Raw genomic sequence first — 25,632 nt, 5'->3', positions numbered from 1 at the left:
GGGTATTTGGGAAATCCTTGACCAATCACCCTGGCCAATCTCACCCCGCAAAGGAGCGAGATAGTTCCAGGACTCGGACGGCCAGCTTAAAATACGAGGGGATTAAACCCCCCCTCGGTAAAGGGAGTGCCGAAACCGAGATCCGCAACAATATATATGTACAAATTTGGTGGAATTTTATCCAAACCTCAAGATTGGGGGCGATTGTGAAAATGTAATGCCATGCATTCATATTTGAAAACCATCTGCTCCCCAAAAATGAATTGCCTCATAAGGTTACGATCATCTGTTGCAAACTGTATATATATATATATATATATATATATATATATATATATATATATATATCAGTCACTATGCGACCTTCATATCATCAGTGGAGAACCGCCAGCAAGATGTCCCATACAGCTGCTGCTGCACCTTGCTGGGAGCGATACGCACCGCCTGCCACGCGGTGACGTTATCTCTGGTATCCACTCATCATATGGAGTCGACCTGGTTGCGGTTGGGAGTTACTAATAATGGTATCAGTAATCTGGTTCTCCAACCTAATGAGCAGACAACATGACATCATCGCCATGCACGTCCGCCTTCGCCATCGCCATCCAAACGGATCTGTGACCGAAAGGGTCACAGAGTTACAAGTGTATGGAAAGCCTCACTGCGTTGCCCTGATGAAGCCCCAACAAGGGCGAAACCAGGTCGGTAACTGTGAGTTTTGCATGCACTTGTGACAGTATCTGTATTTATAATCCATAATGACGCACTGCTAGATGGTTCCTCTGGAACTTTGCAGGCAAGGCGGACGTGCATGGCGATGACGTCATGTTGTCCGCTCATTAGGTTGGAGAACCAGATTAGATACCATTATATATATATATATATATATATATATATATATATATATATATATATATATATATATATATATATATATAAATATATATTGTTACGGATCGCGGTTTAGATGTTATGATGGGCCGAGCGGATGGTCCAACCACGACCTAACAGGATCCCCAATGGGCCCGACTCCCCCAACGTTGACCAGATCGCACCACAGATATTCAATCGGGAAACCTCTAAAGCGACTGAAAGAGAAGGAAAAGAGAAGAAGACAGAGTACGGAGGAGGAACAGATTTATTATACACACACAAGCAAAAAGAAAGAGCGACCAAAATTATTTACAGCAATGGATGGAAGAAGCAGTCACACAGTGCATCGTTAGCTTATACTATTCAATTTACTTAACCCCAGGACAACGATTAGGACAGACGACGTTCACACTTACACGGGGGATATTGCAGGCAGGTATGGCTTGAGGTGGATTGCTGGAGAGGGAGGCAGGGTCGGAGGCAGCAGCTCTCAATTCTTCGCGTTTTTGGCGGGAAAACCCTCCGTCGCGTATCCGCTGCCGATGCTGTAGACGTCACGCGCTGGCTCGGTCACACCTGCTCCTCTCCTTCTGGTGGAGCCGTCTCCCTCCTTTCAGCGCGTCTATCCAAAGCTGGTTTCCTCTCCGAGTACCTCTCCTCTTTGGCTTGGAGCGTCTCGCATCTCACCGCTCACCGCTCCTCTCGTATGTCACCTCTTCACTCATCTGCTGAAGCAGTCCCTTCCAGTCGCTTTTATCACTCGGGGCGGAATCAAGCCGCCGGCTGCGAGGGCACGCCTACCGGGTCGCTAACCGCGGTGCTGGTTGGCTGTTAGGGCTGTCCGATTCCTCCTTCGATCATGACGACGTGCCACGCCTGTGAGTTGGCGGCTCCTACCCCCCCTCTTCTCCGAGATGAGCACATGGGCAATGGCGGCTTGCGGGATTGAACACCACTCGCACCGCTTTTGAAAGGAACTTTGGGAGAGCGGAGATGATTGGGGAAATTGGAAGGGCCTACGCTTATTTCGTTTGATACAATGCAGAGTCAATCTAGTGGGAAACACATATTTAGCCTACATAGAATAAGGAAATACACTATTTAAAAAGATATATCGTGGCCTGTGTGTAAGTTTCATGGAATTAACTAGGAGGACGGCTGCGACCATTATTTACATTACCAGGGTGTTACACACAACAAAACCATACTTTTTACATTCGTTACACTTCCTCCAAAATTGTTACACTTCTCAAAAACCGTTACACTTCTCAAATTCGTTACACTTCTCAAAACCGTTACAATATATATATATATATACACATATATATATATACATATATATATATACATATACATATATATATATATATACATATATATATATACATATATATATATATATACATATATATATATACATATATATATATATATACATATACATATATATATATATATACATATATATATACATATATATATATATATACATATATATATATATATATATATATATATATATATATATATATACATATATATATATATATACATATATATATATATATACATACATATATATTGTTGTGGATATGAGAATGTTTTTTTTTTATTGTTGTGGTAAAATGTTGTTGTAAAATATCACCCCTCCTCCCTCCGTTTGTGGTTGTATAAAGGTCAAAGGGCGTTCCCGTAGTTAGTCCATAAAACATACATGCAGGACACGATATATCTTTTTTGACAGTTATATCCTTATTATGTGTATTAGTGTAAGGCTGTGTCTTCCATTAATTGAAATACTCCATTGCACCAGTGAAAGAGATAGATTCCCTTCATTCCCACTCCCAACACTTCCATTCCCCCCTTTCCGTCAATTGCAATTCGCATTGCCAACTGCATGTTGGGCGGTTTTCCCTTCATCCGCCATTGACCACGAGGCAGGGTTGGGGGAAGGAAGGCGGGTCCCCACCTCGTCAGAGGGGAGGAGTGAGCCAGCCCCACTCGACCAACCATGAACAAGGGGTTTGGCTTGAGAGGGCGGGGAGAGAACGTTTGGGGGAGGTTCGAAAAGGTTAAGGGGAGGGGCCTATATAACCCACGGCGGGGGTGTTCCCAAGAGATGATGCACTTTGAGTTGGTCTGAGTTGGTTGGGAGTCGGTCGTTAAGTGCAGAGTGGTGAAGAGTCAGTCAGTAGAGGTGGTGGTCAAGTGGTTGCGTTGGTTGCGGTGAGGAGTCGGTGGTAAAGAGTGAGGGACCAAGAAAGAGAGAGAAAGAGTCCTGAAGCAAGAGAGGAAGTTGTTGGACTGGGTGGGACTAAGGAAGGAGAGAGAACCCGTCACACCAATCCCCCAAGCTCCGCGTTGGCTCCACCAAGCGTTCACCTCCACCAAGCGTTCACCTCCACCAAAGCTCCACCAAGCTCCGCGTTGGCTCCACCAAGCGTTCACCTCCAGCCATCCACCTCCTGCCATTCCTGCCATTCCTGCCATTCCTGTCATTCCCCGCATGAGTCTGCCTTTTGTTTGTTCTGTCCTGGGTTAATTAAGACTGTAGGTAAGCTAGTATTTTCCCTGTGTCACCTGCGTCTTATGTGCTCGTAAATAAACGTGACTGCTTTCTTTTTGCTTGTGTGTAAATAGTCAATAAATTTAGTGTATTTCCAAACCTTTTTGTCTTCTTTTTCTTCTTCACATCCGTGTCGCCTTTGTCTTTTCCCTATTGACTAGCTGTGGTGCGATCCGGCCAAAGTCCTGGGTGAATCGGGTGAGTCAGGGATCCTGTTAGGTCGCGGTAATACACCACCGTCCGGTCATCATAACATCTGTCCGCGATCTGTAACAATATATATATATACATATATACATACATATATACAGCAGGAAGGGTAAATTTAACCCTGTAGAAGCATTGCTGACAAATGATGCAAAGGTTTGATTTTCTTTTTATTGGGGGATAGGGGAAATAGGATTCAGTTAATTTTAGAGATAGACAGATTGCTGTAATATGCTCTGCTTACTAATACATGTGGATGGTGAAAACACCATTATTTTGCAACATTCATTGGTTTGACGTCCCAATCTGATTTGGCAATCTCAATCACAGCTTCACCTCTCAATAAAATTTAATCAAAAGGAAACTAACTCACAGGGCAACCTCTGCAGTGTAGGTTCTTCAACTTAATCTTGAAACAGCATGCCAGAAATGGCTCATGATTTACTATCGTCCTGAAGGTCAGATTATTGGAGCAGGGAATATATATCGTTAATAAAAGGAATTGTTCCCATTATAACAGATAAATCATCCCTTGCTCCAAAGTAATGCGACGTAGTCCATGATTCATTTCCACTGCCTCCAAAGTAATCTTGGGCCTGCATGGCATAACCATTCTTTCAAGAACCATGAGCTTAAAATACACTGAACAGCCCCAAACAGGTCATTTGATCTTCTCAAATGTTTTTTTTTATTTATGTGGATACCATGTCATAACGAGTCTGTGGTTGTCCCTTGAGGCTGCCCAAATATATCTACCCTTCAGATAATACAATACAATACAGGTTATGCAAAGCTCAACGTTACCCATTCCCATTCAGCGCAGTCAAATGTAAAATAGTTTATAAAGGGATCAAGAAAAAGGAATGCACAGCCAGCGGCCTGAAATCCAGAATCCGGCATTGCTTCACATGGGTTTTAAGTTAAACTTTTACTGGAATGCATGGACTAAAATAATCGGTTCTCAACCACAAACTTCCTCATCCTACTGATGAATCAAAAAAAACAAAATACTATATAATAAATTTTCTACTATTGTACTGCCATGAGATCAACAAACACTTCTATCTTTACTTATATTGAGTAAACAGGTATTTAAATTGGATTATTCCCATGAACACAGCTTGTTGGTGATTGACAAACTGGCACAGGTCACACAAAGATTAAATACCTACCTTAGAACCCTCTAACAGCAAAATCAACCCTCCAACCAACCTCTGGGGTTAACCCCACATTAATTATAATATGATCAGCATTTAGATTAACCAGATAATTATAACAGTATTCATAAAAAAAACAAATTCACGAAAGGAACAGAAGAGAGTGTTGTGCGACAACAGCAGCAGAGATGAAGGACAATGTAGAGGGATACATGGACAAGTAATGGTTGTGGGGAGGAATGAGGGTTAGGAGATGATGTACAAGGTGAACAAGATGGACACAGAAGGAAACTCGCAGGAAGGAAAAAATTGAAATGTGGAAGTAGGTGGGCTTAGGGATGGCAGTGAGGGGATTGATGGGGGTGGAAAAGATCATGGTTTTGGATGGGGGACGATCTGAGATGGTGGTGAACAGCTGTTTTGAAGATTCGGCGGGAAGAATGAGATTTAAAGGAATATGGAAGTTGGTTCCACAAGTGGGGAAAGAAAAGAGGAAAGAATGAATGGAGGAGGTGAGCAGTGATTCTGGATCTTGGGGTTTTTACTTTTAGGGGATTGCTGGCGGACTGCGTTATTGCCAAATTATTTACCCAAGCACATTTTCATTAAAGTATCAAGATGCAAGTCACGTGATCTGGAATGGAACTGAAGTTTTGTGCCATAGGTTTTGCTTTTGCTTACTGAAGCTAGGATACAGCACTTCTCACCAACATCTGAATTACGGTAACACTACGTTAATACTACTTCCTTAACACTTAACACAGCCCCAATTATTTCTACCAAGTGGAATCGGCCAGGAAACGTTTTTGGCCTGTATTTCACAAACTAAACTGGTTGACGAGGCCCGACCTTGGACTTAAGGTGGCAGGAATTTGTTCAAAGTGCCGGTGATAACTCGCCTGCCCATTGCAAAAGACACCTTGTGGTGTTCAACATCAAACAACAACCAGCACTGGCAGATGAGTCCTCCGGCTCGACGACTATGATGGATGGCGCACACACACCGATGCATCACATTATGCCAATCGGAATAACAATTTGAAGCCGGGTAGAGATTCAACCCGGACCAGACAGCTCCAAGGAAAGCGCACAATCCTCGAGAGTCTGGGCTATCCTGCAAACCCAGAAAGCAACACTTTATACACGTTTTCAATTCAAATAATAAATGGGGCTTAGAGAGATCGACAACAATCACACCACATGCCCATCGAATACAAGGCAATCCATGATGTGATAGTCATATATTTATTACATAGGCAAAAATACGATAAGTATGGTCCACACCCCACCCAAGCATGCTCCTACTTTTAGCCAACACTTATTCCTCCAATTGCTGCTACTATTTCCCTAATGGATCCAATTATTCCCATCTTCTGGTTACGGTCAACCGAGGTCCACGTGGGAGGTTTGGCCTCAAGTCCATGAACCAACTGACCAGGCCTAGTGTTCAATTACCTCCCCTCATACCACAATATGTTCACAATCATCGTGATACATTAATGATTACAGCAATAAGGTTGGGGTAGAAAACATCTTCTCTTGCCCCACAAACATGAATGAATGACAGACGTTTGTTCCTTTTCATCATATCCAGCCAGTGTCACACGTTTTACCAACTGTAGGTCAGCTTCCTTACGCATTGCAAGAGCATTCGTGCTTTTGTTAACCTTTATGGAAGAGGGGAAACACATTATCAATCTCCTGGTAGTGCACAGTGTTCCAATACTGTACAAACCTATAAAATGTCAAGCAAAAGCTTCACTAAAGCCGGTTTAAAATACGACAGCCAGATAACTAAACTAATTTATAGCAATATTCCTTTTTCTTGTGGTCATCTTTATTTGCCTCCATGTCCCTTTAATATCCAGAATCTTTAAATCCAAAAAGTAAAAAAAACAAACAACAAAAACAACAACAACTTCTGGTTCAACTAAGGTTCAATTAAGTAAAAAAAAAAAAAGGTTCAACTAAGCCTGGTGTTGGCTTAACACTTAAGGTGACTGGTTTAATATCTTAGGGTCTTGAGTTTGAGCCCCTGTCTTTACGTTAAAATAACACCAGGTGGGTTGACTCAACCTGTCACCCTTCCAAAGTCATCAACAATAAGTACCAGCTAACTGGGGGTAATAAGCCATTCGAGTATCCTGTGTCGGAGTGGCGACACCTCCAGGATTGTACTCCTTAGCCAATGAAACTGCCTCGGCAGCCATGTGCACCTTGCGGCGTGAGAGGAATGGTTATTGTCACACTTAAAAAGTCAGCTCGTTCCCATGGAACTTGCAGCTACAACACACTCGCACAACACTCACTATCACATTTACATTAGCTAATCGGCATTGGCACTAAAACTATTACACCACTTGATTGTTTGCAACTTACTACATGTAATCCGAAAGATTAACAGATCAAGGAATGTAATGCATTGAAACAGTAAAACCGGTGTGCTCAATTGTGGTATAAAAACAATAGAATGCTTTTTTTCGATGAGCACATAGGTATTACATACAGGTAACGACAAAAAGTTAAAACTTTTGGCACAAATTACAGTAGTGATGTATATACATGGAAAGTAGTTAAGCACAGGCTGCATCTTCCTGGATCATAGCAATAAGTGAGAAAAACTATTCAGAAACCGTTACATTTATCAATAACTACCTTTGCTACCAAAGGTGGTCAGAGGTTGTGTTTTCCCTCCCTGTCTGTCTGTCGGTCTGTCTGTGAGCAGGATATCTAAAAAAGTTATTGATGGATTCGGACGAAATTTGGTGCGCAGGTTCGATGTGTGACAAGGACAAATTGATTCGATTTTGGTGAATATGTGGATACGATAATTTAATAAATTGATTCTTCGCCATTAAGAGATGGGGCCAATAATGATATTCAGTATATCACGTTATCTGAAAAGGTTGTGGACGGATTATGACAAAACTTGGTGGATGAGTTGGTCTGCTGACAAGAACAAGCCGATTATATTTTGGTTCAGGTCTGGATCCATATCCGGCCTATCAGTGGATATAAAATGTAAACTGTTCAACCTGGCGGAGGTATGCGCTCTACCGACTGCCGTTCTTGTTACCTCCGCCACCAAAGGTGGATGGAGGTTATGTTTTCACCCCTGTCTGTCTGTTTGTGAACAAAATATCTCAAAAGGTTATGGACGGATTCGGACGAAATTTGGCAGAGATGTAACGAATGTGACAAGGACCAAATTAGATTTTGGTGAAGATCCGGATTCGGATTCGGCTCTTACAATTTTTAAAGTGATTCTTCACCATTGGGAGATCAGGCCAAAACCGATACATAGCAGGATATCTCAAAACATTACGGACGGATTTGGACGATACTTGTTGGACAGGATGTGTGTGTGACAAGGACTAATCGATTCGATTTTGGTGAAGATCTGAATATGGATTCGGATATGAGAATTATTTAATTTCTTAAGTGATTCCTCACCATTGGGAGATAGGTCCAAAAACGATACACAGCAGGATATCTCAAAAAGTTATGGACGCATTTGGACGAAACTTGGTGGACACGTTGTGTGTGTGACAAGAATCGATGCAATTTTGGTGAAGATCCGGATCCAGCTAGTAGAAATTAAGTGATTCTTCACCATTGAGTGATATGGCCAACGAGGCGGAGGTATGCTCTCTACTGAGTGCCGTTCTAGTTAAATAATGTATTGATAAAAAAAAAAATGCATGTTTTACCAAAGTTGATCTTGAGAGAAGTTCAGAGGTGTTATTGATTTTTTCTTTAATCATAAGATGAAGATGTCTGTGATGACACCGTTTTACACCTAAAAAGAACACGATGATTCGATAAGTCGCTGCTGCAACCACATAATGTGTTGTCAGGTTCAGGACCGGTCAGCAATGACATTGAATGATGTCACAATGGAATGAATGTCTCAAAAAGTTCTATAATGTGTGTAAGCACCATTCACAAAAAAATGACTGATACAACCCTTCTCTCCCTGAAGAAGCCACCAGAGAATCCAAAGGGAGTTGTTGCCATTACTGGTGCACAACAGCCTCACCTGTGCGAGAGTCTGCACAGGATGGTCCATTTCTTAATTCCACATCTAAGATTGTTTAAAACGTGCTCTATTGGATATCAATCAGGATTTCTTGCTGGCCAGGGCAATGTTGTGATGACAGTTTCAGAAGTCGTTAACTGCATGAGAACGGTGGTGTCTGGCACAGTTATCCATGAATACAGGTCTTTTGAGAAATTGGTGGTTGTCAAAATGTGGAACAACATGAGCCAAAATGGCGCTCTGGCACTTTTCGATCGTCAGATTACCCTGTAGTAACAAGGTCAAGTTTGCAATCTTATGACAGGCGGCCCCATATCATGTAGGATCCACCACCAAATGGGATGTACTCTACAATGTTCTTCGGTGCATCTTATGGACTATGTTAGGTTGCTGCCAAGCCAAAGTTCTACCATCTGTCGCATGCAGGATAAACCGACTCGTGGATCTTCTTCCAAGGATGCAATATTCCAATGCTTCTGTTCCCGGCACCAAGCAAAGTAGGCTGCTTTGTGTCCTGGAGTGAGAAGAGGGCGTCTTATTGGTCTTCGTGCTTTGTAACCTGCAGCACGAAGCCAATTCTGGTCTGGCACAGTTATCCATAAATACGTCTGGTAAGAGCTGCATTTTCTCTGTTATAGGTCACCCTGGGTCGTCCAGATCGAGGCTCGTCTTTAACATAATTGGTACGGTGATGTTTCCAGACCAATCTGCTGATAACACTCTAATGGAAGCCACGTTGACATACAATTTCAATTTTGGACATCCCAACATTCATCCCAATAATTTGCCATCTCTGGGCTTCACAAAGTCCTCTGTGGGCCAGAGTAACATTCCGCCAATGGAAGTACGCAACAACATTGTTACGTTCTTCAAATCTCAACCAGGTGAAAGTGTTTCCCTCCCCCCAGGTTTATACCCCTTGGTCGAGTAATAAATGGAAAACACCACCTGCACATGGAAGATCCTTTCATTTCTGTTTGAACGACAATTTGAGTTGGATTCAAAAAAAGGTTTCCACGCAAACAGTACCATGTTTTAGGAATGCTCAACTATTTTCCATGTGTATATAACTTGGCAAAATCTTCAGGCCTTGTAATTCAAGAGTTCCAGGTTCTATTGCAGCCCTGATTGGTCTTATAAAGGAGATGAACAATGAAGAGACGGGTTCAACCACACACATGTCTTTTGATGAGGAGGCAAAATGGAATTACCTTAAAATAATAATACTCAGTTATATTAAAATCTTTAAAAGCTACAGTGTTGAGAGCTGTGCCACCCTGTGGCAATACCCTTGAGATACCAGTACAAACTCCAAAAGCACAGAAGCAATGGCCCAACTCTCTCTCTCCCTCTTCTTCTCTTGGTTCCGCACTACTTCCCACCATACATTCTTTCAATGTCCGGTCGGAAGCGAGAAGTCAACTCCTTGCGTTTGAGCTTGTAAGCATCGGTCACGAGGCCACTCTCCGGCGTCCAAGGTTCAGATACCAGGAGAACCTTCTTGGGAATCTCAAACTTCTGCAGCTTTGCTGATTAGGAAAGTAGGAAGGAGTGCAGTAACAAAGAGGATGCAAATTACATAATTGTTAGGTTTTTTTTGTTTTTTTTTGCATTTGTCAGGCATGCATTGCGAGGGAAGATTTCACAATCCTTTTGTGCTGACGACATCGCTCTGCATCCTGAATGTTTCGACATGAAGACAGCAACCAGATGCTCTGGGGTTAGACTTGTGTGGCGTATTATCACATTTACACAAATATATTGTAGCAATATTGCAGCATTATGTAGACGAAAGTTCTTTCCGAAGCACCATTCTCCAACATTCTCTCAAATGTTGTGTTTGTGTGCTTCCTCTCCTTCTTTCCCCATCTTGTCGACCGCTCCTCTTTTTATATACTTTGTTTGCTTGTTTGTTTGATTTGTTTGTTTGATAAATGTTAGCTCTTTCACGAGCCTCGACTCTGTATACAAAAAAAAAAAAAAAAACCCCTACCTATTCTTTCTTTACCAGAGAAGAACTGTTGCCTTTTTACTGCAAACTTTGTCTCAATTTCATTTTGCTCTTTATTTGGATAATTATAATGCCATGTGATGATTGGAAGTAAACACTCGGCATTGGGTACATACGCATTACCATTCAATTTCCATTTCCAATGCACCGACTGAATGAGGTGGCAAGGCTCACCGAGAACTATTTAATAAATCCAGTGAGCTAAATCAATCCAATCAGCTTATGGAATGGAAACAAAAGTGGTGGGAGCTTCTGTACGCTTAACAATATGATCACATAACATAACTAGAAAGCATCCCAGATTGCAAACATCTCAAACTAAATTGCAAATCAAATTGCAAAATTCCAATTTTTCGAACTAAACGATGAAATCGACAGCTAAAAAAAATAAATAATAAAAATAAATAAAAATTGTCCCTTTAACATTTTGACCCAATTTGGAATTATTTCCTCCATATTCTCCTAAAAAATTATGACAAGAGCTCAAATAGCAAAAAAGAAGAAATAAAAAAGGTTATGACCTCGAAAGACAGATAGACACACACACACACACACACACACACACACACACACACACACACACACACACACACACACACACACACACACACACACACACACACACACACACACACACACACACACACAACCCCATCTCCCACCGGGAGGAGATATGGGCTAATAAATATTGATTTCTGAGCCAACTATACAAATAACAATATTTGTACATCAAGAAAACCATTCCATTATAATATGAAAAGCATGGAATACTCGCGTTACAATGAAGTGACAAATGCATGCACAAGCACAATCTTAGGCATAGACTCACTGAACCATTCCATTAAGGTTTTAACATTCATTTCAATCACATGAGAAGTGTGGCAAACTCAACGGTAAACATTTTATTTAACACAACACACCTTTCTGAGCAGCTTCTTGCAGTGCTTGCAAAACGTCATTCTCGAGTTCAGATTTCGCACAGAGCTCTTGCCAAGACCCGGCTAGGCACCTCATCTTCGCGGCCCCCAACAGGCCAGCACGGTTAGGAACCACAAAGGCCACCACATAGGACTGCATACTGCACAAGCACGAACCATGGATGGCAGGCTTCAGGTTGCACTGTTTGCCATTCCTTTCTAAGCACTATCTCGTGATGCTGGGATCTCAGGTTGAAATCTTATGCACTGTCAAGTAATTTTTGTAAAGGTAAATGTCTCCTAATGTCCTTGCCCTGCATGTGACGCGGGTACAAGTTTCTCCACAGCTAATAGTATACGCATAGATACACTCCTCCACTGTAGGGAGTGAATGAATGAAAGAATAAATTAAATAACACACAAACCTGCTGGCATAGACACAAATATTGTCGACCAGAGGACATGTTTTGAGTGCCACTTCCACCTTTCCCAATGCCACATACTCCCCGGCCTGCAACTTCACCAGGTCCTTTTTACGATCTGTGGAACATCAGCATTTACCTCAAAATAATCAATGCAAAGTACACCATCGCAAGACAGCAAACAACAAAAATGCATTACAAACAACAAAACGATAACAACCAAAAACACTACACCATGACAAAAAAATATATATATATACAAGTACTGCTACACGTCACCCTTTGGCGTAACCAATTATCACTGAAATGAACGCATGCTGCGTTTCGGCGCACAAGCCTGATTATTTCATCCTTAATTCACTGCACCGCAGACTTGCCGCACATGTGCAGAAGTCCTTCGCTCGGGTGGTTTGGGAGTTCGTCTCCAGCAGTCTCGGGTCACCCGCTAGGTACACCCACACCTGGTTCTACTAATATATTGTTACGTAAATGACTTGGGTGTTAATTACATAAGAATTATACCTTAGTGAACATTAGTGTAAGTGTTTGGAAACCACAATTAGCATTGACCAGAATCAGATGTCGAGTTAGCTTCCCTGTCATTCTCACGCTCATTTCTGTCTTTTCTCCTCATCTTCCAACCATGCAATTCAGTGGAGGCAAAGCAAAGTGTTCTCTCCTGTTGGGCTTGTGTGCTTCCCTCTCTCTCCCCATCTTGTCTCCCCCTCCCTATATTGTTTTATGTGTCCGTTTATTACTCCCGCCAGGGAGTAATGCATTCGATCGTTTCCGTGTGTGTGTGTGTGTGTGTGTGTGTGTGTGTGTGTGTGTGTGTGTGTGTGTGTGTGTGTGTGTGTGTGTGTTCGTGTGTTTGTGAACAAGATATCTGGAAAAGTTCTGAACGGATTTGGATGAAAGTTGGTCGGATGATTGCCCTTGGGATAAGGAAGAATTGATTCGTTTTTGGTGAAGCTCAGGATATTATTCCGGATCCAGGAATGTTTTGAAGAATTTTTTACCATTGGAAGATAGGGCTCATTTTTTTTAACAATATCTTCTATATTTAACATTGTGATATGAAAATAGTTTTCATATTTGTTGTAAATGTAGTTTAAACTCGTGGTTATGCGTTGGAGCGGTGTATTTTTTTTAGCAGCGTCGTCTTCAATGTTCATTTTTTTTTCTAATAAAGACATATTCTGTCATTTTAAAACCACCAAAGTGTGTATTAGGTTTCCCCGTTTCATAAAAGGTATCGTTTGATACTATAATGCTTTAAAACGGTTTTTTTTTTTGTTTTGTTTTTTACCTCAGAAGAGATATCAACATTTAGCTCAGCGAATGTCATTTGCGGTGTCAGTATTTGATGAACTTATAAAGACTTAGTTCCAGATTTGTCAATGGCTGAGGTATATTAACAAACGAATAAAACAGATTTGGCAAAATTCCAACTTTTTTTTAAAAGATCGCATATTCACCCAGGGTTGCAAGAGGCTGAAGAAGAAGAAACCTCGCATGGGCTTCCCAGACCAAATAAATAATTCTGGTTCTGGCTCTGATTTTCAGGTTTATTACTCCCACCAGGGAGTAATGCATTCGATCGTGTCCGTCCGTGTGTGTGTGTGTTCGTATGTTCGCGTGTTCGTGTTTGTGAACAAGATATCTGGAAAAGTTCTGAACGGATTTGGATGAAAGTTGGTGGGATGATTGCCCTTGGGATAAGGAAGAATTGATTAGTTTTTGGTGAAGCTCAGGATATTATTCCGGATCCAGGAATTTTTTTTGGAAATTTTTTTGGGAAAGATTTTTTCTGTTTTACTGCATTAAAGCTTTTATTCTTATTCTTAAATGATGTTTTTCTCCTCTAATTCCGAGATATATCAAAATAAATTCTGGCAGTTAGGGCTTACTTTCTTTTTCATTTATTGTTTTGGGGAGAGGGGATGTTAAACAAAACTTATTATTCCAGCTAGACCCACGGCGGGAGTATGCGCTCTACTGAGTGGCGTTCTAGTGTTTTTTGTGTTTTATGTGGTAATGTGTGTTTAATGTGATAGCTCTTACACGAGCCGATCTTGCATACAAAAAGAAAAAAAAATTAAAGATGCTGGTTATGCCTCATATGTGAAACACCCTGCAACCCATGCCTACAGAAAACAGATTTTTTTTTGAGGGAGGGAGGGGGTGGGGAAACGCCGGCCGCATTTTCCATCCAATAGTCATTTAATTTTGTTAATTAGTTAAAATTAATTTAATTATTTAAAAGCAAATAAAGGTGAAAAGGTGATTGCAAAAAAAAAAAAAAAGTTATGGCCTCGGTCAACATTCCACAACATGGTCAAGGATGGTTGTGGACGCCTATTACGAGTTCTTAAATGACCCCCATTCTCCTTTTATCACACCTCAACATGGTGTCCTCCAAGTGTGCGAGTTCAAACCTCTTGGGCGGGTTTTGCAAATGGTGTATTAATGTGTGCTACCTCAGCGCTGAGAGCATGTGAGTTCCAAGTAGGGCGGGGGTGGCTAGAGGCATGCCTATAAAAGGCAGCGATGCTCGTACCCACAGTCAGACTGGAGAGCACCCTGGGACAATCAGCTAAGGAGAGTCATGAACGGGTCAGCCCAGGACAGTGCAGAACAGACACAAAATCACACACCGCCCGGTGTGTCACACACCCACAGAGAGCAAGCTGCACAGCCATCCTCACAGGACAGACAGCCTGGGATAGCAATAGAGAGAGCCACACACAGCAGGGACACCCTGCCAGTGCCGTACAGCGATGGACAGCCTGCTGCGGAGATTCCTGCCAGACCCGAATAGACAAGGGTGAAACCGGACCGGGAGAGGGGTCTGAAGCAATGTCTGCACTTGGGTATCTCCAGACCAGTGCTGCACCTCCCAGCCATTCACAGGAAAGAACACACGCACACACTACACTTTAGTCCATTCTCCTGTGCATCCCGAGTTCCCGAATAAAGCATCCCTGTGATAATATTAGCATTAAGAATAGCGCTGAACTGTTACAGTCTTGTTAAGAGAGCCGTCCAGTTATCTCCCAGTTGGTGCTGTTAAGAAAGGCAGCAGTGTATCGTGTAGTGTGTACAACATTATATTTAGTTAATAAGTACCAAAAAAAGGACATAGATGAAAACGAAACATCACTGGCAATCGTACCAATAATCTTGATGGATCCATCTGCCTGGACTTCACCTACATCCCCTGTGTAGAACCAACGTTCTCCGTCTCCACCAGCCTCAAATCCCACCAAACCGCTGGAATCCGAACATCTCAGGTAACCCAGAGCCACATTTGGGCCTCCAACCACGATCTCTCCCCTTGGGTTTGGCTTGTCTTGACTGGTGTAGCCTCCTGGTCATATTTGGCAAGTTGGCATGGCGATGACATTAACCAAAAACAAAAACATTCTAAAAAAAAAAGGGTTTAAAGAAGTTGGGGTCTGAGACTTGGTTCTCTAATGTAATGGCAAGCTGAAGCTTTTACTATTTCACAAGTTTAAATTAAAAAAAAAAATTTTTTTGTGTGTTGATTATTAAATTGCCTCAGGTTTAGAGGATAGATAGCTCAGCAGTACTATAGTCACTTTTGAGATGACTCGTCTGGGTATCATTTCCCAACAATAAACATTCACCTTGGCGTTTCATCGAAAGGGCATTGCATCAATGTGTGCACCATCAGTTGGATGGGACATTAGCCCAGGAACCCGTCCGTATAGCTGGCATTAGGTGGGTGAACATTAAAGATATCACAGTGTATTTTTGTTTATTTTTAACGAGTAGAAGATTATCATAGTCTGGAAAAATTCCAAATTTCTGCACTGAATGACAGTAGGCACTTTTTCATCTTGTATGCAGCCTGCAGCTGCCACTTTCATCGTTGCTAGGACTGTGACTGTGCCGCTGATGCAGTGTGCCCCATATAGATTTATAGTAGGAATTTGGAATTTGTTCAGGTTGCCGACGATAGCTCGCCTGCTATTCGCGAAGGACACCATGGGAACTTTAACGTCCACAAACTGATACTGGCAGATGGGACGCCCAGATTAACGTCAGATGAATGCACACATCGATGCCTCTCCTTGCCTATGAGACGCCAGCATGACATCTTAGAGCTGGGCCAAGATTCAAACTCAGGCTGAATGGCTCAGAGGCGAGTGTGCACAACTCTAGGCCATCTTGCCAGCCCACAGGGGGCATCGTGTGAGCTTCAAAGACACTCCAGGAAACGATCCAACCAGGAGTTTGGTGCTGCGCAGGAATTCATAAATTCCAGTGGAGGGATATTGCAAAATGCATCAGAGGACCTATATCACTGATAACCAATTTAAGATTGCCAAATTTCCCAATGAATGAGATGTGTTCTACAGTGATTTAATCTTTACAAGGCAGATGCTGCTAAAGGTAAGCACATTACCTTCACTCCAGTCGTGCAGGCGAACTTTACAGCAGGGTAATGGAACGCCCACCTGCCCAGCACCCATCTCTTTTCCTGGAGAAAAAAAAATAATAAACAAAAATAAAAACAATGTTGTCAGTTTGCTCATTATCTGGTAAAATGTCTGTGATCGGTTAATTTAAAGAATATTAGATATTCAGCCAATTAAACTATCTATGCAGACAGACCATTTGTGATAGTGCAGGCCCCACTCGTCTCCGTAAGTCCATATCCAATGAGTACTGGACAGGACATGCAGATGGATATAAATATATGGGTTTCCAGGGCGAGAGGAGCACCACCTGACAGCAAAAGCCTCAGCCTGCCCCCGAGGAGCGATGCCACACGGCCGAATACAACCCTGGCGACAAGGGTGTGGCACGGCATGTGTAGAAATATACATCCTTTTTAATGCTGTTTAGATCGAAAATAAGAGAATAATGTTAAAATAAAGCGTGTTTGAGTGCCGTGATCAAGCTTTCAGGAGGAGAACATCGATGAACGACACCTAGAGAATAATGGTTTTGAGAAACAAAGGCAGACACATTAAAAGTCCCACAGGAATGTTTAAGGAGCCAAGTTCCTCCAAGAAAGACAACGAATAGATTCGACATGCCAGCGAGGATTGAACAACAAAGCAGAAATGAAAGAAATTTGTAATAAAATAGAGCAAAAGCATGCAAACAAATGAAAACAATCGACCTAAATAGACTTGAAAAGTAAGATTATATGAAAAAGTTTTATCGTTTACAATTTGGAGAAAGTATTCCGAAACAGCTACAGTTTCTGCAATCATGATGTCAGAAGAGGGAAGGGGGGCACATCGACTATGACTGCAGCGGAAACGCTCTCGGACTTCAAGTCGGCAGTACACCACCATCTCAGGTGATCTTCCATCTCGACCTGAGATCCTTTTGTGCCAGCATCAACCCTCCCGCACCCACCGACTGAACAAGGTCGAGTTCCGACCTTGAAGCAGTTGCTCTCGGCGGTAGGAAAAGGCGAGGTGAAACACCGACCGCTGTGCCGCACCCATTCCTGCAACCCTCTCCAACACAGATGTCTTGATCCGGTCAAAGATTTCCTGCCACCAAAACAGCAAATTAGAGTAAAAAGCATTAGTGAACCACAAAAAGGAGGCGTAGGGACTCAGACTATAGAATTATCAAGCTGAAGGGCTTGCGGAATTTCCAAATATCATACCGGTACAGCAGCCATAAGTGTGGGCTTCAGCAATGACAAGTCCCCTCGAGTTCCTTTTTTAATCTTGCTTGACTGAAACACACGGAGACCAGCAATGTAACCCAAACATACATTTTGGGGAAAAAATGATGAATAATAATAAAATATGATAAGAAATACTTTGGGAAACTAACCTCAAATCATCTACCATTTCACATCAATATCCTCTCAAAACACAATATGATGACATGATGAGACACCGTCCTGTAAGAACTTTTTACCTGGTCGGTGAGGGTGAGTGGTGTTGAATAACCAATCCGACAGCCATTTGCAAGGCATGAGAGCTCAGCACCAAGCTCCAGTACATGAGCCATAGGAAGATAGCCCACATACGTGTCAGTGGATCTGTGGACAATGGACATCCAAGCACTCTATGGTCCAGTATAAAGCTTAACAACCTCACCCACCGTCATTCTGTATTATCCTCCATGCCAACACATAACCTTTATGCAAACTGACTCTCTCCCAAAATCCTCCCCCCCTCCCCCCTTCTCTCCTGCCTTCGCCCCTTTATCTACCTACAACTATCTGTCCTATTTGTAAGTGCCTTTGCCTGTTCCTACCTGCTCTAACGTTAGTATGTTTGCATCTCACCTTCTTTCATCAGCTCTTCAAAAACAAAGACATTGTGCAGAGCATGATACTTGCAAAACTCACCCCTCCCCCCAAAAAGTGGCCATGGATACATCAAAATTGTCCATTTCATTAAGACTTCAATTGACCTTAAGATTAAAATTGATCTTCATCAAAGCTCGGGTAAATCGGATGAAAATTTATTATTTTTCAGATGAAAATTGATGGTTTTAGAAGTTTGGCCTCGAGTTGACCTTTGACCTTTTGACCTCAAAAATAGTTGGTTTCCCATTCCAATGATGCACTATGCAATTGCTGCTTAATTTTCAAGTTAATAGGATGAAAATTGATGATTTTTGAAATGAATATTGGCGATTTTATAAGTTTGACCTAGAGTTGACCTTTTGACCTCAAAAATAGTTGCTTTCCCAATTCAGTGATGCACTATGCAATTGCTGCTTAATTTTCAAGTTAATAGGATGAAAATTGACGATTTTTCATACAAAAATTAATGACTTTAGAAGTCTGACCGTGAGTTGACCTTTGACCTTAAAATAGTTGGTTTTCCAATTCAGTGACTCGATATGCAAATCATGTTCAACTTTCAAGTGGATAAAAAATGACAATTTTACAAATTCGACCACAAGAGACCTTTGACCTCAAAATAAATAGGCTTCTCAGTTGTGATGACCTTTACAACTTGGTAAGATTTCAGGACGATCGGTTTAGAATTGTGACCTGCTGGCCATTGACAAACAAACAGACAGACAGGCAGACAGAATAACAAAGTCAACCAACCAATGTTCGAGTTTGCAAGTCATAAAAATAAATAACTACCAAGTGTCCTCCAATTGGTTCAACAACCAGTGCATCACCCACCACAATCTTTTTTTTTAAACATACCCGAGGCCTGGTATGCGGAAACATTGCCCTGATGAAGCAGCGACCAAGTTGGCATGAGAGAGTAGTACACCCTTTGGAAGACCTGTTGAACCACTAGTATACATGACGACAGCTAGATCTTCAGGTTTCGGCTCAACAGCTGGGACAGCTAGAAAAACAGCACAAAGTCCCAAAGTCATGATCAAATGGGGGAAGAAGGGAAGGGGGGGGGGGGGGGGAGAAACAGAGACAGAGACAGATACAGAGAGACAGAGAGACACAGACACAGAGACAGAGACAGAGAGACACAGAGACAGAAAAACACAGAGAGCCAGAGAGACAGAGAGCCAGAGAGACACAGAGAGACAGAGACAGAGAGAGAGAGAGAGCGACAGAGAGAGAGAGAGCGACAGAGAGAGAGAGAGCGAGAGAGAGAGAGAGAGAGAGAGAGAGAGAGAGAGAGAGAGAGAGAAAGAGAGAAATTCACATATTTCTCAAGCTTACAATAATCCAACATCGTACCCTCCTTGTACTGTGCTCCCAGTGTTTCGACCTCCACCATGGTGTATATGGTGATGCCAGATGTGGGCTTCACGGTACAAACCACCGGGTCTACGCAAAACACATGACGCAGCGTAGGAACCTTCCCAAAAATCCCCTGTAGAAGGAATCAAACATTTCTCAGCCAGGTTTCATATCACAAGGTTGTCGATTAAATATTTGGAGTTTCCATAAGCTTATTAAAAGGTAGATCATCAGCATACATTAACCTTCATTTCCTGCAGAGCACACATAATTTAACATCAAACTCCACTATTCATGCTCACGTCATCTGCCAAGCACAATCGTGCGTAAAGGTCATTCCAGAAATTATAAAATAAATAAAGCTGCTGATGAGACATAGCCCATAACAGACTAAATAGAAGGTGATACAAATTAATGTGCATGTGAACAGAAAGATGTTACCCCGATATTGGAGAACTAACATTTGAACAAATGGGATACATGATGAAAAATGAGCAACGTGAGGCTTCCCGCCAGCGGAGTGAAATCCTAACGGTCTTTCACATTTCACCTCAACCGCTGGTGCTGTGCTTATGGTGGCGGGGGCTATTAGCAGACAGGCCACAGGGTGTGGTAATGACTGGGGAAGTGGACTTACCAAAAGAGATTACAAACTCCGCTTTCAAACTACCCTCGCCATCCTGGAGCCAATTGTGTGTGTGTGTGTGTGTGGGAACAGAGTGGCATTAATGGATCTGCACATGTGACGCACCTCAACTTTCGATTCAAGGAGCTCAGTGCTGGTGAAGAGGTGTGAGACCTTGCTCTGAATGAGCCCATGGGTGATTGCTTCCTCACCCAGGCTCACGTAAAGAGTCACCACTGCATGCAAACAATAGGAAACAAAAAAAAGAATGGGGATTTAAAAATAAAAAAGGGTGTGTGAAGGAGAGTTTGAAAAAGGGAATGTGGTAAGAAAATAAAAATAAAGATGTCGTGTATACTGGGTGGCATGGTGGGTGGGTGTTGGAACTCAGCTAGGCTAGACATACGCTCGGTCAGACACCGAAAGATTTGGAAACAGCAAATCAAACAATCATGCAATTAAAACATCAAGGCAGGCAGTGGAGGAGAAGGAGGGCTAACAGGAAGAGCGTGGAAAAGGAAGAGCGAGCTTGAGAAACTTAGAGAAGCCATCACGTACTTGGGCAGTAACGCACAACTGCCCAGGCAGAAACTCGCTAACGAAGGGAAGAAGAGGGGTGAAAGACTTTGTGAATGCGGGTGAAAGACGAAGCAAAGATAAACGATGGAGTGATAAAAGGGTGTCTGTCACCTCAACGTTCTCGATAGCTGCCTTGGCATTTACCTCGACTGAAAAGCCGAGTTGTAGACACAAACACCGACTATGATACAAAGCACCTACCTGGATACCTGCGCTGGAAGCAGGCTAGTGCAGCGATGATCCATTCGGCACGAGTTTCACACAGGATGGCCACAGGGCTGCCGGGCTCGATCTCCAGCGATGCCAGCCCGAGTCCGAGGGCTTCAACCCTTCGGGAGACGACTTCAAATGACTGCCACCGAAACTCCCCCAGGACTAGCTGAGACACCAAATGGAGCGAATACAATTTAAAACTAGAGCGGCACTCAGTAGAAAGCATACCTCCGCCAGGTGAACAGCTTACGTTTTGTATCCCAGAGTAGAGCAGAAAATCACAATACATAATCACATTTAATCGAAATCATGGGTCCACAACTTTTTGACATATCCTGGTATGTATCGTTTTTGGCCCTATCTCCCAATCGTGAAGAATCACTTTAAAAATTATCCTAACTGGATCCGGATCCAGATCTTCACCAAAATTGAATTGGTTCTTCCTTGTCACATACACTACCTGTCCACCAAGTTTCGTCCAAATCCATCCATAAAACTTTTGAGATATCCTGCTATGTATCATTTTTGGCCCTATCTCCCAATGGTGAAGAATCACTTTAAAAATTATACTAGCCGGATCCGAATCCGTATCTTCACTAAAATCTAATAATTTCGTCCTCGTCACATACGCTACAACTCTGCCAAATTTTGTCTGAATCCGTCCACAACTTTTTGAGATATCCTGCTATGTATCGTTTTTGGCCATATCACCAAAATGGTGAAGAATCACTTTTAAAATTCTACTAACCGGATCCGGATCTTCACCAAAATTGAATTGATTCTTCCTTGTCACACACACAACCTGTCCACCCGGGTTCGTCCAAATCCATCCATAACTTTTTGAGATATCTTGCTATGTATCGTTTTGGCCCAATGTCCCAATGGTGAAGAATCACTTTAAAAAGTAAATGATTCTCAAATCCGAATCCATATTCAGATCTTCACCAAAATCGAATCGAATCGTCCTTAACAGACAACAGGTCCTTAACTCGTCCTTAACCTTAACTCTTAATCGTCCTTAACAGGTCCACCAAGTATTGTCCAAATCCGTCCACAAATATTTGAGATATCCCGCTATGTATAGTTTTTGGCCCGATCTCCCAATGGTGACGAATCACTTAAAATATTCTACCAGCCGGATCCGAATCCGGATCTTCACCAAAATCGAATCATTTCGTCCTTGTCACATACGCAACATCTCTGCAAAATTTCGTCCGAATCCGCCCACAACTTTTTGAGATATCTTGTTCACAAACGGACAGTCAAACAAACCGACAGACAGACATACAGGGGTAAAGACATCCACCTACATCCACATTCCAATATACACTTTATAGTGGCATTTGGTGGCCTAAAAACAGACGTCATGGACAACATGGGGTAGCTTAAAATCTTGTCCACATCCTCAAGTACCTACATCCAAAATGTGGGACCTTTAGGTACTACGAAGGTAGCCGTAACTAAACAAGTACAAAAAGTTTTAATTAAAACAAAAGCCGCGTCGATGTTACACAATGCCTAGATGCAGCTGTGCCTATAACGTCGATGTTATAGGCACAGGACATTCCTATTGATTCGATTACTTGATGTTATTTTTGTGCAAAGTGAAAATATATCTCGGCAATTTCCCGTGTGTGGCGACGAATTTTTAATATATCTCGGCATTTTCCCGTCTGTTATTTCAGGCGGTGTATGACTGACCATGCCGCGATTTAAAAATATATATATATCTCGGCAATTTCCCGTGTGTGGCGACACGTGAACGAAGCTATGCTCCTCTCTCCACATTATTGTGACGACGTATAAATTAAATATTTCATTGTGACGATTGTCATCAAATGGACGAATTTTTAATATATCTCGGCATTTTCCCGTCTCTTATTTCGGGCGGTGTATGACTGACCATGCCGCGATTTAAAAAAAAAAATCTCGGCAATTTCCCGTGTGTGGCGACACGTGAACGAAGCTATGCTCCTCTCTCCACATTATTGTGACGACGTATAAATTAAATATTTCATTGTGACGATTGTCATCAAATGGACGAATTTTTAATATATCTCGGCATTTTCCCGTCTCTTATTTCGGGCGGTGTATGACTGACCATGCCGCGATTTAAACAAAATATATATATCTCGGCATTTTCCCGTCTCTTATTTCGGGCGGTGTATGACTGACCATGCCGCGATTTAAACAAATATATATCTCAATGGACTTGAAGTTACAGGCCTTGGAGAATTCATTTCGTTCTATAAAGGGCAACTTTCATCGGATTTTCTTCCCGTTTTTTTTCAACCGAGTCTAAAACTATGTTAGCGACTGTGAAAAATGAAATGATATATCGAATTTGATTTGAAATAAAACTGTGTGAGAGAGGAAGACACCACGGGCCTACAAAACAGGCCTCAAAGCTATGCGAGTTAATAAAATGGTGGATATTTGTTTATATGAAGGCTCTCCCAGAATGGGTGGAGCTATGGTTCCCAGAATGGGTGGAGCTTTGAGGTTTTGTCTTCCCTGCAAGAACAAGAAGAACAAGAACAACAACAACAGCAGAGGGCACTCTATGAGCAGCGTCTGCGACGCGGCTAAAAATAAAGTGGTAGCCGCTATTACAAATCCATCTTCCTTTATCTTATGATATGAAGTATGAATATGTTGTGATCAATAAAAGAAAAAAAAGAAAAAATGACAAAAGTTATAAAGTGTATTTCCAAGAATTTAAATTTACCATAATACATTGCTCACCGAAGGTGGGCCAAAGAGGGTACTCCTACTTGGAGGGTGGCAGCTCCTGCTGGCATGTGTAATGATGAACGATTCACCAAATTCTCAAGTCATACATTTAACTAGGCCTTTGATGCCAATCTTGTAATTTTGAAGAATAACAGTTTAAACAGCAGCAGTTCTTTAACCCAATCTGACCTTAAACCTGGATAGTCTTTAGCTTGTGAAAAGCTAATAGTTCTAATGAGCTTTTAAATGTTGGGGCTCAAGTAAACATCATTTATTTTTTGCAAGGTTAAACATAGAACTCCAATTCCTGACCTTTTTGAAGACCCTTCCATTTGGCTGAGTCTCATTCTCCTCACGAATAAGCTCGCGGGTTCCCAGGCAATCGGCCTTTGGGAAGCGTTGTGCTGCCCGGGAAAAGAGACGAGGTAAGGTGTCTGCACCAGGAAAGCCAACTCGCAGCAGGCCTGGAGGTGCATCCACCGCCACATATGGACCGGCAGGATCACCCTCCAGTGGTCTAGCCCGCTCCGAGGGGGTCATCATCTGCTGAGAGAAGAAAGCCAGTTATTAATGGGGTTATTATGGAATTGCAATTTTTATGTTTGTCAACAACCTATTGTACATTAATGAAACATTAAATTGGATCATCCTACTATTCATTTGCAATTCGTCACTGGCTTTGACGCCAATTAAAATATTTATTACGGACCCTAAGCATCAAAAGCTACATAGGTGGAACAGTTTCAAATGGAGCACTTCGCCATGACAGTATTTAAATTGCATCAGATGTGGCAATAAATGTGAATTGTTGCCCCCAGCTAGCCGGCTCAATGACAGAAGACGCCATTTGCATTTTTGCCTCTTTCACCCATACCGTGTTTAGAATCCCGTGCGGACATGGGCAAATTGGTAGTGTTAATAATTATTATAATCAAGCTTTAAATAAAATATTTTCCTCGTTACATTTTCCACTCAGTTCACCCTTTCTCCTCATTCCCAGCACAATGCAATCATCCATCAACACCAGATATTTTAATATTAGAATGTGATCATAATAAACTAATGGCAAAGTCATTGGGAAATTGACGGCTTGATAAATATTACAGGAAATGGAAGCAAAATGTCAAACCAGAGGGAAATGCAGAGAAACGTGGATTAATATTTTCTTAGGCTTCATTTTTTTATGAAGTACATTTATACAAGAATATAAAAGGAACTATAACGGGAGGCAATTTTATCCATCAATTCTGTGCTCTGTCAACACCAGATCAATGATCTCTCTGACTCTCTTGAAAATCCTCTCTATCTCTGCTGATGACTCTACTCTCTGCCGCTCCATTCTTCATCCCTCAGATCGGCAGTCTCCAGCCTCCTCACTCTCTGCAGACCTGGACAAAATCACAGACTGGGCAAACAAGTGGAACATGTCTTTCAATCCTGACAAATCTCACACTCTTACGATGTCTCTCCAAAAAGACCGACTGGACAACCCTCCCATCCACTTTCTGAATAATCCTCTCCAAGAAATTCTGTCACTCAAGCTTTTGGGTCTCACTATCTGCCATGATCTTTCCTGGGAAAACCACATTTCAAATCTGGCCTCCAAAGCCAGTCG

The 25,632-nt window shown here is 42.1% G+C and overlaps 1 protein-coding gene across 4 annotated transcripts in view; it reads right to left on the bottom strand.

The window, feature by feature from the left end:
- Nucleotides 1-3,797: 3,797 nt before the first annotated feature.
- LOC137425191 (long-chain-fatty-acid--CoA ligase 4) overlaps nt 3,798-25,632 on the bottom strand; it is a 41,602-nt gene continuing 19,767 nt past the window's right edge. Inside the window, exons 2-15 of one of the 4 annotated variants that reach the window (XM_068113361.2) lie at nt 24,330-24,563; nt 21,273-21,450; nt 20,619-20,728; nt 19,865-20,000; nt 19,364-19,511; nt 18,109-18,232; nt 17,849-17,920; nt 17,590-17,729; nt 16,834-17,006; nt 16,625-16,699; nt 15,368-15,562; nt 12,196-12,310; nt 11,774-11,931; nt 3,798-10,371 (exon numbers count right to left, since the gene is read on the bottom strand). In XM_068113361.2, the coding sequence (XP_067969462.2) occupies nt 10,214-10,371; nt 11,774-11,931; nt 12,196-12,310; nt 15,368-15,562; nt 16,625-16,699; nt 16,834-17,006; nt 17,590-17,729; nt 17,849-17,920; nt 18,109-18,232; nt 19,364-19,511; nt 19,865-20,000; nt 20,619-20,728; nt 21,273-21,450; nt 24,330-24,560 (2,013 nt within the window). In that variant the 5' untranslated portion in view covers nt 24,561-24,563 and the 3' untranslated portion in view covers nt 3,798-10,213. Of the gene's footprint in view, nt 10,372-11,773; nt 11,932-12,195; nt 12,311-15,367; nt 15,563-16,624; nt 16,700-16,833; nt 17,007-17,589; nt 17,730-17,848; nt 17,921-18,108; nt 18,233-19,363; nt 19,512-19,846; nt 20,001-20,618; nt 20,729-21,272; nt 21,451-24,329; nt 24,564-25,632 lie in introns of all 4 variants that reach the window. The other 3 variants (XM_078776394.1, XM_068113359.2, XM_068113360.2) reach the window with 3 other exon arrangements.

The sequence above is a fragment of the Myxine glutinosa genome, chromosome 4 (assembly GCF_964187855.1).
Source record: "Myxine glutinosa chromosome 4, kmMyxGlut1.1, whole genome shotgun sequence".
In the NCBI taxonomy this organism is placed as follows: Eukaryota; Metazoa; Chordata; class Myxini; order Myxiniformes; family Myxinidae; genus Myxine; species Myxine glutinosa.
Note: the sequence above shows the minus strand (reverse complement) of the source record. Positions and strands in the feature narration are given on the sequence as shown.